This window comes from Marmota flaviventris, chromosome 1 (assembly GCF_047511675.1).
Source record: "Marmota flaviventris isolate mMarFla1 chromosome 1, mMarFla1.hap1, whole genome shotgun sequence".
In the NCBI taxonomy this organism is placed as follows: domain Eukaryota; kingdom Metazoa; phylum Chordata; class Mammalia; order Rodentia; family Sciuridae; genus Marmota; species Marmota flaviventris.
Window position 1 is genome coordinate 123925756 of NC_092498.1, and position 13790 is coordinate 123939545.

Sequence of the window (13790 nt, forward strand, 5' to 3'; positions counted from 1 at the left end):
GGAAGATACACACAGTCCGTGTGCTGCTCTCGGCAGGGAGGCTGGCGAGTGGGAGGGGTGGTAGTTGCAGATGCATCCAGAGACCTGGTGGGGCTGTTCACATGGATGAGTGATGGAGGAGGACAGAGATGGGAGGACCAAGGGTAGACCCCTGTTAGGGTCAGTGCAGGGGAGCACTGGGTTGGCCTAGAAGGTGGGAAGGACTTGGGTGGGATCTGGGCGGGGCCAAGAGGCAGCAGGGTGTGTGTGTGTTGGTGCCCAGGTGTGCAGAACTGGCTGCCAGAAGCAATGTGGGGAAGGGGTCTTGTTAGGTGGGACAGGTGGCATGTGTGAGGCTGAGACGCGTTCAGCTGGTACTGGAGTGCCCAGGGGACAGCTGGAGGTGGGTTGAGAAAACAGAGGCCTGTGTCCTCCCTGGGGTTCCTCTTAGAGGACCAAGAGGGAGCCACCAGCAGGGAGCACATGCCAGGAGCTGGGGGCCTCGGGAAGGAGGAGATGGGCAAGGCTGCTCTGCACACCAGGCTTCCTGAAGACTTCAGCAGGGTTGGGGCAAAGCCTGCTGGGGTTCAGAGAGTGGGAGGATAGCAGAGCACAGGAGTGGATATATGTTGGTGTCCGTACACAGAAGCTGATGCACTGTGGTGGGAAGGCAGGACCACACTTGGGGAACTTTGTAGCCGGTCCTGCATGGAATCAGGTGCCGTTCCAAGAAAAGGTTCATTTTTATTAAATAGGGTCTCGCTGTGTTGCACAGACTGGTCTTTAGCCCCTGGGCTCAGGCAGGTGGTCCTCTGGCCTGAGGCTTATGCCACCCACCTGGCTAAGGAAGATCCTTGGACTCAAGAGAAGGCAGCTGCACGTTAGGAAGCCCTGGTTAATTCTTCCCTCTTGGGAGGTGGGAATTTAATAATTTTGCAGCAAATCCTCTGAGAGAACTGCAGTCACCTTGCACCAGGCCTGCTACACTAGTTCTGGAGCCCTGCAGGACCTGACTTGGGCACAGGGATCCGGACGCCCAGGCTGGAAGAGGCCTCTCTCCCACGCCTTGGTACCACTGAATCTCATCACTGCCTGCTGCTGCTGCTGCAGTAGGCACACAGGGGTTGTCTCTGTTCCAGCAAGAGCCCCAGAAAGGAGAGGAAGCAGAGGACGAGCAAGAAGACGAGGAGGAGCAGGAGGAAAGTGTGGACGAGTCTGAGGTAGAGGACCTCCTGGAGAACAACTGGAACATTTTGCAGTTTCTGCCACAGGCAGCCTCCTGCCAGAGCTACTTCCTCATGATCGTTTCGGGTGAGCCAGAGCATGGGCCAAGGGTGGAAAGCCAGGTCTACGTGGAGCCACTCCAGGGGCAGGAGGGGCTGTCTTCCTCCAGGCCATTGCCTGCCAAGACCCACCCCCAACCATGTGTCATGGAGGGTTTTCCTGCTACCGAGATCTGTTTCATATAACGCGGCTGCACGCATTTCCTCAGAACACTTGTGCATGCACACACAATGGTCAAAAGAACCCCAGCACATCCAAGTCAGCAGCCCATCACTAGCCTTCAGGCCTCCCTCCTGTTGCAGGAAGCCCTGTACCTTGGCTGGGCTGAGGGTGAGGCTGATGAGCAGCTTGGCATGTGAACCCCCAAGGACACCCTGTAGTTCAGGGCACTTGTCCAAACAGCACTTAGTGACGAGCACGGCAGGTTAAATGGTCAGCAGGTAGCCCTCACACCTGTGGTGGCAGCGATGGTTTTGGCCCCATGTTTATGTTTTGTTTGCTGCTCTTTGAGTCTGTTCTCCAAGTTGTCTCTTGAAATGTCCCAGAGCATGGGCCTGGGAGTTCCAGAGGACTGTGCCAACACAGGTCAGCCTCCACTTGTGGGAGCCCCTCTAGCAGGAGGGCTGGGCGTCAGCCTGGCTACGCACTGCTCTCCATCAGTCCATTTCTCTAATTAACTCTCAGCTCTTCTGAGGGTAGCAGATAAAGGCATCACCAGCAGTGTGGCCACGTGGTGGTCAGCCTGACCGGATACAGGCCCCCAGTCTGGGACAGCCCCCCTCTGAGCCGCAGTGTGCCTGCCTCTCTGCAGCGTACATTGTGGCTGTGTACCACAGCATGAAGGAACAGCTGAGACGCAGTGGCCCAGGCACCACCCCTGTGAAGAGGAGGGGGGCCAGCCAGTTCTCTCAGGAGGCTGAAGGGGCGGCCGGAGCCCTCCCTGGTGAGTCCCTTGCCACACCGATCCAGTGCTGTGTGCCTCAGATGGTCTGGGTAGACATGGGAGGTGCCCAGTGCCAGGGTGAGCCCTCTTCTCTTCCCAGGAATGATCACCTTCTCTCAGGATTATGTTGCAAACGAGCTCACTCAGAGCTTCTTCACCATCACTCAGAAGATTCAGAAGAAAGTCACAGGCTCTCGGAGCTCCACAGAGCCCTCAGAGATGTTCCCTGTCCTCCCTGGCTCCCACTTGGTGCTCAACAACCCTGCTCTGGAGTTCATCAAATATGTGTGCAAGGTGAGGGGCTGCAGAGGCCTCTGGGCTCAGGCAGCCAGGACGCTGGGGCCCTGCCCTCGTGTGGCCTGAGCCCATGGAGCAGGCCAGTGCACAGGTGCTGCCCGTGAGGACAGAGGCCCTGAGGAGCCAGGGGTGGGTGAGTGGGTGGAAGTCACAGGCGAGGTGGGAAGCAGGCACTGGGACAGGGAGCTTCTGGGCCACCAGCCACCAGTTGGCTCAACCAGGAGAAGCTAAGCTCAGAGACCTGTGAGGTGGCATGGGAGCCTGCCTATCGGGGAAGGCAGGGGGTCCCGGGAGGGCTTAGGCTGCCAGCTGGCACCACACAGTGTCCCAGCAAAGTACCTCACCTGGCGCTGCAGATGCACAGACTGCTCGTGGTCTGGCCGTGGGGAGGGAAGGTTTCCAGCTCGGGTTCCATCCACAGCTCACCTTCAGGTAGGTGTTTTATGTCAACCGAGTTGTGTACATTGACGGGGTAACGAGGCTTGTGGCCATGCACCCGCTGCCAGGATCCAGAGGTGGAGTGCTCCACCCCTTCCCAGCCCTCCCTGTGCCCTCCCCAGCCCTGACAGCCAGTCGGAGATGGTGTTTTAACATCACAGTGGGTGCACTCTTGTGGGGTGCAGGTGTGGACATGCTCCTGGTGGGTAGGGTGGTGACACCCACCATTGTGGTACAGAACTGTCACCCCCAAAATACTCCCCCTTGGCACCAGCCACCCCACCCTGGATCCCTGACTGTCCCTCTCAGATGCCGCCTAGGTGGAGCCCTATATCCTATAGCCTGGGGGTCTGGCTTCCTTGACTCTGCAGTGACGTGGGACCCCCTGGTATGTCAGAGTGGCCTTCCCTTGGCTGCTCGTAGCTCTGAGGCAAGGACATTGGGTTGCTGTCCCTTTGTGGTAATTAACAACTAAGCAGCCATGAAATACCTTATGGCTTTTGTGTGAACATAAATCTCATTTATCCTGGGTAACAACCCAGGAGAAGAATTGCTGGGCCGTGTGAAAGTATGTTTGGCATGGAAAGAAAGTACCAGGCTATTTACTCAAGTAGCGCATGTTCCTCGATGCGTGGCTGGAGTTCCACTCTTCCACCCTCTCCAAAGCCTGGTGGTGGTGGTTTTTGAATCCCAGCTGTTCAGGTGGACATGCAGTGGGATTCGCTGTGGTTTTGATTTGTACTTCCCTAGCAACTGCTGATGGGGAGCACATTTTTATGGGCCCGTTGGCTGTCCATGTCTTTGGTGAAGTATCCAGATCTCTTGGGTTTTGTATTGTTTTTTTGAGTGGCTGACACCTTTTTGTTTTGTTTTTTTTCAGTGCTAGGGATTGAATCCTTAAATGCTGCCAAGGGCTCTGCCCCTCAGCCTCAGCTCTTGCCCCTGGTTTTTCCTGTTCTTGAGAGTTCTTTGTATGTTCTGGACACAAATCCCTTCTCAGATGTGAGTTGTGCCTCTTGTGTCGTGAGTGAGGAATTTTTGCTTTAAAGACACAAAGGTTTCCTGCTGTTTTCTTCTTCAAGTCTTACAGTTCAGGATTCTACTGTGGTCCGAGCTGAAGTGTGTGTTGTTCAGTTTCTTTCTTTTTTGTGGCTCTGGGGAGGAAGCCCAGGCCTCCCATGCCAGGCAAGTGCACTACCACTGCCCTGCAGCCTACTCCGTGGCCAGGCTGGCCTGCAGCCTGCACTCTTGCCTGAGCCCCAGGAAGGGCTGGAATCGAGGTGTGCCCCACTGCACCCGTCCGAGCTCACCATCCTGCAACATACCTGTTGTAAGCCTGGGTTCCTAGTCCACAGAGGGTCTCCAGTTTTGTGTCTCTGGCTTGGATATCAAAGCGAGGTGGCCTTCCAGGACAAGTTGCAGCCCCCTTTGCCTGCTGGAAGGTGGTGTGTGGATCCAGCATTGCTTCTTTAGACATCTGGTGGGTCACAGGGAAGCCTACACTTCCTGTGGAGGACTGCCACCATAGGGAGGAATGGGTTGACACCGTGAAGCCATGCTGATGAGGGCTCCAGTGTCGCCGGGCATGGTGGCCCACGCCTGTGATCCCAGCAACTCAGAAGACTAATGCAGGAGGATCGCAAGTTCAAAGCCAGCTTCAGCAAAAATGAGGCCCTAAGCAACTCAGTGAGACCCTGTCTCTAACTAAAATACAAAACAGGGCTGGGGTGTGGCTCAGTGGCTGAGTGCTCCTGAGTGTAATCCCTGGTATACCTCTTGCCTCACAAAAAAAAGAGGGCTCCCGTGTCTCCAGCAGCAAGACTCCCTAGGAGCTGCTTCCTGACGGGCGTGTCCTCCACAGGTGCTATCTTTGGATACAAACATCACCAATCAGGTGAACAAGCTGAACCGAGACCTGCTTCGCCTGGTAGATGTTGGTGAGTTCTCCGAGGAGGCCCAGTTCCGAGACCCCTGCCGCTCCTATGTGCTCCCTGAGGTGATCTGCCACAGCTGCAACTTCTGCCGGGACTTGGATCTGTGCAAAGATTCCTCCTTCTCCCAGGTGGGCTGGTTTGGGTGTGGGGCAGACGAAGCTGAGGCCATGGTCCTGCCATCCTTCTGTCCACCCTGCTGCCTGCAGGCTCCTCTTGAGCTATTGTGCCAGAGGTTGTCACGAGGGTGGGGGCCCCACAGGTGATGAGTGCCACCACCCCCCGCCCCCCGGCTCTTCTCCCTCCAGCCCCTTCCCCCAGCTTTGTGGTGGAGGGTGCAGGACATGCTGTGGCCCAGGGGGCTGTGGCCACCACTCAGGCGCTCACCCCTTACCCTGCTGTCCTAGGATGGAGCTGTCCTGCCTCAGTGGCTCTGCCCCAACTGTCAGGCCACCTATGACTCAGCTGCCATTGAGATGGCCCTGGTCGAAGCCCTGCAGAGAAAGCTGATGGCCTTCACCCTGCAGGACCTGGTGAGCTCCCTGTGGTCAGCACAGGAGGTTCTGGACACAAACTTGGCACTTAGGGAAGCTGACCTGTGCATCGGTCACCCTTGTAACCTCGGGGGACCACCCCAGCAGTCAGTCCCTGCCCCTGAGTCCAAGTGACAACATTCTATTGACATCTGTTGGCCCTGCCCTTCCAGGAGGGGGTGTGGGTGCAGCAAAGGCTGCTCAGAGAGAGCACCAGGAGCAGGGGCTTCTACAGCACCTGCAGCCAGCACTGGGTCCTCCCAGAAACAGGCTTGGTTGACAGCTGGCGTGGACAGAGGAAGCCCCAGCACTTGGTGTCTACAGCCAGGTGCCTGCAACAGGGCCTGTGATGTGGGAAGGACCCGGCGAGATTTTGATGTCATTTATAACAGACCTGAGTTGCAAGCAGCAGGGAGGTGAAGCTTATGTCCTCTCAACAGCAAGGACAGGGGCTGCTGGTGGGTCTGGCATGGGGACAGGCTGCTGCCTCTTTTCAGGTCTGCCTGAAGTGCCGCGGCGTGAAGGAGACCCACATGCCAGTGTACTGCAGCTGTGCCGGGGACTTCGCCCTCACAATCCGCACTCAGGTGGGCGCAGTCGCCTGCTCAATCCTCGCCTCCTTTCCCTGGTAGGACCAGGTGTCACTGTGTCTTGTCTTACAGGTCTTCATGGAGCAGGTTGGCATCTTCCGGAGCATTGCCCAGCACTACAGCATGCCACACCTCAAGGAGACCCTGGAGTGGCTGCTGCAGAAAAGCCCTCAGCCAGACCACTAGCAAGCGCCAGCCCTAGACACCGCATCCTTACAGGCATCCTCTGCTCCCCGTGATGTCCCACTGACCACCTGACTTCAGTCTCTTGGAAAAGCAGACCGTCCAGGGAATGGGGTAGACCACCGAGAACATGCCAGGGAGTGCAGAGGTGGCATGAACAAGCTGGAGCAGGGAATGACCCTGTCCTCCACATTGCTGCAGGCCCTCTTCTGAGGCAGGTCATCAGGCAAGAAGCTTCTTGGGTCCTGAGGGGTCCTGAGGAGTCGTTTCTGCCAATAAACACACTTTGAAGCCTCTGTTGCTTTCTGCACCTGCCGATGAGGTGGACAGTTACTTGTTCAGTGGAGAGCAAATGCCTGTGGGGGCCAGGCTTTTGCTTCTCTTTGTCTGCCAGAGTCAGGAGGGGAGGGTCCTGGTAGACCTGTAGGTTGGTGAGCAGGGCCTGAGAACCTACAAGGAAGGGCTCTAGGTATGTGGGTTTTTTTAGGGACCTCCTTAACATTCTGTTTCAGCCTGGATGTCGGAAAAGTACTTTCTCACATGCAAGATTTAGGCTCTTTGTCTGTGAAGGGAGGATGAGAGAAGAAGAGGAAAAAAGCAGTCCCAGGGCAGCTTCAGGGACCCGCCCACTCCCAGGAGTGGCCTGGCCTGTGACCTGGCACATTCTGAGGACTGTACCCCAGGTGCAGGTGCAGAGGCTCCCTGCGTGCGCTGAGGCTGGTCCACCTGTACAACAGGACTTGCCCTCCCACTCTGCCAGGTACCCACCCCCTGGACTTGCTGCACATCTCCCTCTAAGCCAAGTGTGGCCTTTTCTTGCACAGGCCCAGGCCACTTTATCAAGGCAGTAGACAAGTGTTAAATAAAACATAAATCTGCAACCCCCAAGGACTCAGGCCTGGCAGAGGGCTGGGTGCCCTGGGGCCAAGTGGCAGTTCACTCCAGACCCTCCCTGAAGTTCCTCCTGCTATCACTCAGCTGTGCCTTTTCCACACTTTTGTACAAAAGGGTGGAGGTCTCTGGAAGGGTGGAGGGCTGAGCTTCTCTCCCCAGGCCGTTTGAACCCTGAGAGCTCAGGCTGCCTTTGGGGAGAAATCCGATGCCCGCCTGGTCCTGCTTGCTTGGAATGTGGACTGAGCCGAGTTGTGCTGAGACCTCCTGAGTGGGGATCAAATCAAATTAGGGCGAGGGAGAGGAGGCGGGGCAGCTAACTAGGCTTCCTGGAAGTGAAGCTGAGGAAGATGGGGGAGGGACAGTTGGGTACAGCAAGACAGGCTAGCTGGGCACAACTGAAACAAGAAACCTGAGCCTCTGGCCCTGGTTCCTGAGCTGCAGCCAGGGACCCAGTGGAAAGGCCAGTTTCTCTAAAACTAGAGCAGACATCTTGTGAGCCCAATACGAGGATGTCACAGGTGTTTGGTGACCCATGGAGGCTGGAGCTGCATGAGTGCTGGGAGCCAGTGTTCCTTCCACTACTTACAAAGACCACCAGGTGTAAGGACTCAGGAGCTGGGACCAAGTCCCATCCAGACTCAGGCACTGACAAAGGTCTTCCCAGCTCTTTGGCCTTGGAAGGACATGCCACCCTGAGATCTGGTATACTGGTCTATGGGGTGGGGTACCATCTGCCATGGGCATTCTGCACAGCGCCTTGCCACTCCCTAGACATTCACCGCAGAGTCACATTCTGGTCTCAGTCCAGCAAGCACCACCACACTGACACAGCACCCTTGAGTATGCGGTAACCAGATTATCCTCCAGCCCCAACATCCCTAGTGCCAGCTCCTGGGCTCAGTCCATCACCACATTGCTGTTCCCCAGCAGTGGCTCTGCCCGTGCCCTCTGTACCTAGACTGGTTGCAGGGGAGATAACCCAGGCCGTGGGCAGTGAGCCAGCAGAGCCCCTTGACCAAGTACTCCTGGGCTGGTGGCTTTCCCCCAGAGAACAAGGCTAGAAGGCACCAAGCACAGGTTTATTGGACTCAGCATGCTGCAGCTTCTAAGGACAGGGCTGGGCAGTTTGGGGTTATGATGTTGTAGGTGTGTGCTTCAAGAGCAGGGACAGAGCCCCCTTGGATCTCAGCTCTGACTTGAGGTCCCAGCAGGCTATGAGAGAGAATGGTGAATAGGAAGGAAGGTGACAAGCCCTGTGGGTGTCCACTGGTGGGGGGGTTGGCAGGCCCTGAGAGGGTGGGGAGACAGGCTTAGGACAAGAGTGAGGCCCCCTTTACATGGGGTCCTTTCATGGGCTCTTGGCTACTGAGGCAGGTGGGTCCTCGGTGCTGCCAAAGCAGCTGGGCTCTGGCAGGGTCCCAAGCTGCAGCAGTGAGGATAGGAACTAAAGTTGGGCCAGGCCTCTGGGGTCTGCAGGTGTGGAGTCCTGCTGAGCCAGCCTAGAGGTGGGCAGTCCAGCATGCTGATCCGGGGCATCCACCATCTGCTCAGACAGGGCAGAGACAGGGCAAGGCCGTGGGGGCCAGACAGCCGGGCCTAGGCTTGCTGGCCCTCCTGGCCTGACAGAGGGTTGGGTGGCTGGGCCTGGGAGCAGTGCCTGGGTGGAGGAGGGGCCTGGCCCAAAGCAAGGGCAAGGGTCACAGGCCAGCTACTGGTGGACCAGCGTGGCATACACACCTTGTCGAATTTCTTGTGACTGTAGACCTTGTTTTTGTTCATGAATGTCAGCAAGATCCAGTCACACAGGAAGGATCCCTGAGATTAGCAGAGACCAGAGAATAAGGGCCTGCAGACCACCCACCACCCACCCAGCCCCCAGGTGGGCTCCTTACCACCCCGATGGAGGTTAGAGCAGTAGCCAGGTTAATGATGGTGGGAATCAGGCTGAACTTCCCTGCCTGTGGAGCATCTTTCTTTTAGACCAAACACGGTTGCTTGGAGCAGGAGTGGGGCTCATGGGAGGGCTGGGGACCAAGTCAGCTCAGGCAACCAGGACTGGCCAGCCCCAGGGAGGGTGTGTACCTGTCCGTGCACAATGACATCGATGCGGATTCCGTAGGCTTTGATGAGTGTGCGGGTGGTAGTGCCATTTATCTTGTAATACTTGGCAAACCTAGGGTGGAATGAGCCAGACGCTGTCCAGGCTGCCTGCACACCCTTCCTCTCTGGGGCCATTGCTGGAGGGCCAGGGCAAAGGCACTGTCCATCTCCTGGGCCCAGGTGTCCCAAGCACAGGTACCTGAAGTTGTAGCCTGAGGAGGCAGGAACTTGCTTGGGGTCCAGCCTCCGGAAGGAGTACTTGGGGTTACATTCTGACGCAGACAGGTCCAGGTCACAGTCCCAGTTAATGATGGCCCCAATGACACCACCCTGTGGGGGGGATGGGGGGTGGCAGGGGACCCTTGTGGCCCAGCAGCTCCAGGCCAACATTCAGGGTGCAGGTGAACACCTAGCCTTAGAGGCCATGTGGACTGGTGTCAATAACTGAGCAGACACATGCACAGGTGGGTCAGCAGGTCGAGCCTCTCCTGCCCGAATGCAGCCAGGGCTGGTCCAGACAGGAGGGATGTCCTCCTGAGTGGCAGACGCTGCCCAGCCTTGCCGTCCCACCACCCTCACCCTGTGTGCAAGCTCCGTGAAGTTCTCCCCTGCCTGCTCCACAATGAAGCCCAGCTTGAAGATGGGACAGTAAGGGTCAGAGACGTAGTCGAAAGTGCAGTGTTTGAGGTAGTCATCCTTGCGGCCTGCGATGTTGCCCCTGAGAAACAGCAGAAGGCAGAGAGGCCTGTGCCCCCAGGCAGCAGCCCCTTCACAGTGGTCCCGTCAATCATATGCCCTGCTGGCTCTTACTTGGAGAACTGGAATTTGGGGTAGTGGATGCTGTTCTTGATGAGGATGGTAAAATTGGGAGCCATTGTACCCAGAAATTGGCTGAGGAGGCACAAACAGATTTAGTCACCCGTCCCAGAATCCCCCTTCCACCCTCCTACTCCACTACTCCTGCCCTCCTCCACCCATCTGGACTCAGGTCAGAGAGGAGAAAGGAGCTGGGCACTGCACACCTGACAGAGGCCCCATCCTCCACTGGGCACCAACCGGACACCTCGCAGGTCTTGGAGGCCCCGTGGTAATAGGGTACACATCTGCCAGTTCGCAGTCCTGTGGAGCAAAAGCTGGCTAAGCTGCCTACGGGAGGCAGCTCTGCCCTGCTTCCCCACTGCCCTCCTAGGTGCACACTGACCGTTGCCCAGCATGTCCAGCTCCCCAGCCACACAGTCGTTGTCCGAATGGCAGATGGCATTGTGGACCCTTATGCTCTAGGATGGAGACCGCAGAGTCAGAGACCAAAACCCTGCAGGTGGTTTAGAGTTCCCCAGGACAACCAGAGAATGTAAATTAATGTAATTAATACATTAATTAATGCAATCCCCAAAACAACCAGTGGCCTCACCTCCGGACAGATTCCCAGGGTCTGGAAGGGTGTGACCTCGATCCTGGTGATGATGCTGAATATGCTGCCCCCCTGTGCGCAAAAAGAGGAGTCAGTGGTCTAGGCAGCTCGCTGTGCCTGTACTGTGGGGGCGCGGGGGCTAGGGGCGCAGGGCGCACCTCGGGGGGCTTCACATACTCCTCCACGTCCCACACTTTGTGCTCCGAGGTGGTGATGCCCTTGACCTTGGTAATGATGGAGCTCTCGGGTCCGGTCTCGCTGTCCTGGTAGCTCTTCTGCACGATGAACACGTACCTGCGGGCAGGGCAGCACTGGTCCTAGGCGGCCTGGGCGGGGCTGGAGCCTGCTGCAGCCCGCCCCTGACCCAGAGCTCCCGACCCGACCCACGCCCCTTCCCGGCCCGGCCCGGCCCGCGCACCACACGAAGTAGAGCAGGATGAGCAGCTGCACCGTGCGGTACACGACCCCCAGGCGCCGGTTCCTCACCACGATCACCTTGGGTGTCTCGTAGTCCCAGAACGCGGACCAGCAGCCCCGGGCCAGGCGCCGGGCCGCGGCCGCCCCCACAGGGGCCTTGGGCTGGGCGGCAGCCATGGCGCGGCCCCCACTCGGCGCCCGCACTCCGCGGGAAGCGGTGACCAGTCGTGCGACACCCGCCGCGGCAGGGCGGACGCCGAGGAGTCTGCGGGCCCCGCCCCGGGGTGTGGCCTTGAGTGCGCCGCTGAGCTCTTGGCCCGACCCCAGGCTCCCAGCAGGTGCGGCCAGGTGGGCTCCGGTGGCGATGTGGGAGAGCCCGTGCGCAGGAGCGGCCTCTGACCCCCAGGAGGGAGGAGTGGCGTCGGGGCTCCCTGCCCGGCAGCCCCTGGTTTCCACCAACGCGCGCAGGCACCAGCGCTGTCCTCTTGGCTGGATTGCTGTGGCTCCCGGTTGTGCTTTTGTCCACTTCGGACTCATTTGCCTCTGCAAACCCTGGTAACTCTTTGTATTCTCACCTGCCCACGTTATTTTGAAGCAAATCCTAAATGTCAGTGTTTCACATAAGTATAAATGTTTACATTTTATCTTTTTATGGAGGCGAAATACACATAACATAATGAACCACTTTGTATATTTATTTGGTACTGGGAATTGAACCCAGGGGTGCTCGCCACTGAGCTACACTCCCAGCCCTTTTTATTTCTTGAGACGGAGCCTCACTAAATTGCCCAGACTGACCTCCAACTTGCTATTTTCCTGCCTCAGCCTCCGGAGTCGCTGAGATCATAAACATGTGCCACTGAGCCTAATTAACCATGGTAATTGAACAATTCCATGACTTTTAGTACAGTCACACTAGTGTGCAGTCACACCTCTGTCTAGTTCCCCACTCCCCAACCGCCTGCTCTAACAACCGCTGATCTGCTTTCTCTCTCTATGGGCTTTTCTGTTCTCTATTTCCTATTAATGGAACCATATGGCTTGCATCTGGCTTCATTCACTTGGCATAATGTTTCCAAGGTTCACCCAAATTGCACCATGTATCAGGACTTCACTTTTCTGTGGCCAAAAAAATATTCCATTATGTGGATATATCTAGACATTTTGGTTGTTTCCACCTTTTGGCTATTGTGAGTAATTCTCTTCTTGCAAACAAAAGTTTTCTTAGCACTGTTACATTTACATTTAGCAGGAGGTTGCCTCCCTACCTTGAATCCCTAGGCAGTAAATTGCAAACTAAATTAGAACATAAACTGAAATGTAACTTAGAAGTATACTTTGTAACGAATGCCTGGGTCTTCTGAGAAACAGGCTGACCTGCCCAATCCCAAAGAATGGGCAAAGAAACATCAGGTACAGAAAGGGAAAAAAAAAAAAAAGTGAGACTTTAATAACAGTCTTGCAAGATCTGGAGCCTGGGGGTCCGCAGATCCAGAGCAGTTACAATCAGTGTTTTATCCCCAGAGCACAAGGTCCCTCCCCTGGTTCCTCATTGGCTGAGTACTGTGGGGTGTACTTCTTGAAGTCGCCTAGATTTTACTGTCTCCTGTTGAGTGATTTAAAGAAATATACCTTTAATTGTACCCACCTCCCCCTTTGTTCTCTTGTGGTGGGAAAACTTTGTAATCCCAGTAGCTTGGGAGGCTGAGACAGGAGGATCTAGAGGTCAAAGCCAGCAAAAATGAGGTGCTAAGCAACTCAGTGAAACCCTTCCTCTAAATAAAATACAAAGTAGGGCTGGGGATGTGTCTCAGTGGTGGTTGAGCGCCCATGAGTTCAATCCCCGGTAGCCCCTCAAAAAAAAAAAAAAAAGAAAGAAAGAAAGAAAGAAATATACATTTAGCTGTCCCCTCCTCCCTTTGTTCTCTTATGACAGGAAAACCTTGAGGTGAATGCTTCTGACATATATGCAGCTCTAACTTCTTTACCTAAGTTACTCTCTTTTTTTTTTTTTTTTTTGATACTGAGGATTGAACTCAGGAGTTGCTTAACCACTGAGACATATCCCCCAGCCCCTTTTTATACTATATTTGGAGACAGGGTCTCACTAAGTTGCTTAGGTCCTCCCTAAGTTATTGAGGCTGGCTTTGAACTCTCAATCTGTCAGGAGCTGCCACATAGGAATCGAGCACCCTTAGCCTTGAGTGATGAGTTTTCTTATAGATTCTTGTAGATTCCTTGGGTGTTGTAGATGTATGATCACGTCATCTGTGGATGGTTTTACTTCTTTCCAACTTGGATGCTTTTCTTTCTGTCTATACAGTTACTCTGGCTAGACTTCCAGTACAATTTTAGATAGCAGTGGTTTAAGTGGGCACCCTTGCCTTATTCCTTCTCTTACGGGAAACATTTCCAATTTTTCACCATTGTGTATGATGTTAGGTGTGGATTCTTCATAAATGTCCTTTATCATGTTGAAAAAAAATCTTGTCTATTACTAGTTTTCTGAGAGTCATGATGATAAAAGTATATTGAATTTGGCAACTTTTTATGCATCAATTAAATGGACCCAGGATTTCCCCTTTGTTCCGTTTATGTGCTATATCACATTGATTTGTGTTCATTGTGGAGCTGGGGATCAAATCCAAGGCCTTGTGCATGTGAGGCAAGCACTCTACCAACTGAGCTATCCCAGTTCATTATTGACACACTCCTGAGATACTGGGATGACTTCTACTTGGTTGTGAGTCTGAGCCTTTCGGTATTCTGCTCCATATAGTTGCTCTGATT

The 13790-nt window shown here is 55.3% G+C and overlaps 2 protein-coding genes across 5 annotated transcripts in view; one reads left to right on the forward strand and one right to left on the reverse strand.

Annotated features, from left to right (window-relative positions):
• Pole (DNA polymerase epsilon, catalytic subunit) overlaps positions 1–6492 on the forward strand; it is a 46517-nt gene extending 40025 nt beyond the window's left edge. For both annotated transcript variants that reach the window (XM_027952016.2, XM_071615840.1), the window contains 7 exons: positions 1119–1290; positions 2075–2206; positions 2307–2500; positions 4803–5003; positions 5280–5405; positions 5903–5992; positions 6068–6492. In XM_027952016.2, coding sequence (XP_027807817.2) covers positions 1119–1290; positions 2075–2206; positions 2307–2500; positions 4803–5003; positions 5280–5405; positions 5903–5992; positions 6068–6181 — 1029 coding nt within the window. In that variant the 3' untranslated portion in view covers positions 6182–6492. The remainder of the gene's footprint in view (positions 1–1118; positions 1291–2074; positions 2207–2306; positions 2501–4802; positions 5004–5279; positions 5406–5902; positions 5993–6067) is intronic.
• Positions 6493–8516: 2024 nt separating this feature from the next.
• On the reverse strand, positions 8517–11177 carry P2rx2 (purinergic receptor P2X 2). 3 transcript variants are annotated; one of them, XM_027952014.3, is made up of 12 exons: positions 11002–11177; positions 10742–10877; positions 10584–10655; positions 10374–10449; positions 10195–10291; positions 9983–10063; positions 9752–9890; positions 9372–9502; positions 9155–9245; positions 8965–9030; positions 8810–8887; positions 8517–8558 (listed from the first exon to the last, which is right to left on the reverse strand). In XM_027952014.3, exons 1-12 carry the CDS (start codon positions 11175–11177, stop codon positions 8517–8519), a joined length of 1185 nt encoding a protein of 394 aa, XP_027807815.1. The 3 variants fall into 3 exon arrangements, with proteins under 3 accessions (XP_027807815.1, XP_027807814.1, XP_027807816.1); XM_027952013.3 differs by having other exon boundaries at positions 8517–8615; XM_027952015.3 differs by lacking the exons at positions 8517–8558; positions 8810–8887 and having other exon boundaries at positions 8996–9026; positions 9129–9245.
• Between the last annotated feature and the right edge of the window lie 2613 nt (positions 11178–13790).

Excerpts from the sequence above, each read along its gene's own strand:
- P2rx2 (XM_027952013.3), bottom strand. The coding sequence starts at position 11,177 with ATGGCTGCCGCCCAGCCCAAGGCCCCTGTGGGGGCGGCCGCGGCCCGG. Across the intron at positions 9,891-9,982 it reads CCCAAATTCCAGTTCTCCAA|GGGCAACATCGCAGGCCGCA; the intron begins GTAAGAGCCAGC and ends GCTGTTTCTCAG. Across the intron at positions 8,616-8,809 it reads GTCACAAGAAATTCGACAAG|ATGGTGGATGCCCCGGATCA; the intron begins GTGTGTATGCCA and ends CTGTCTGAGCAG.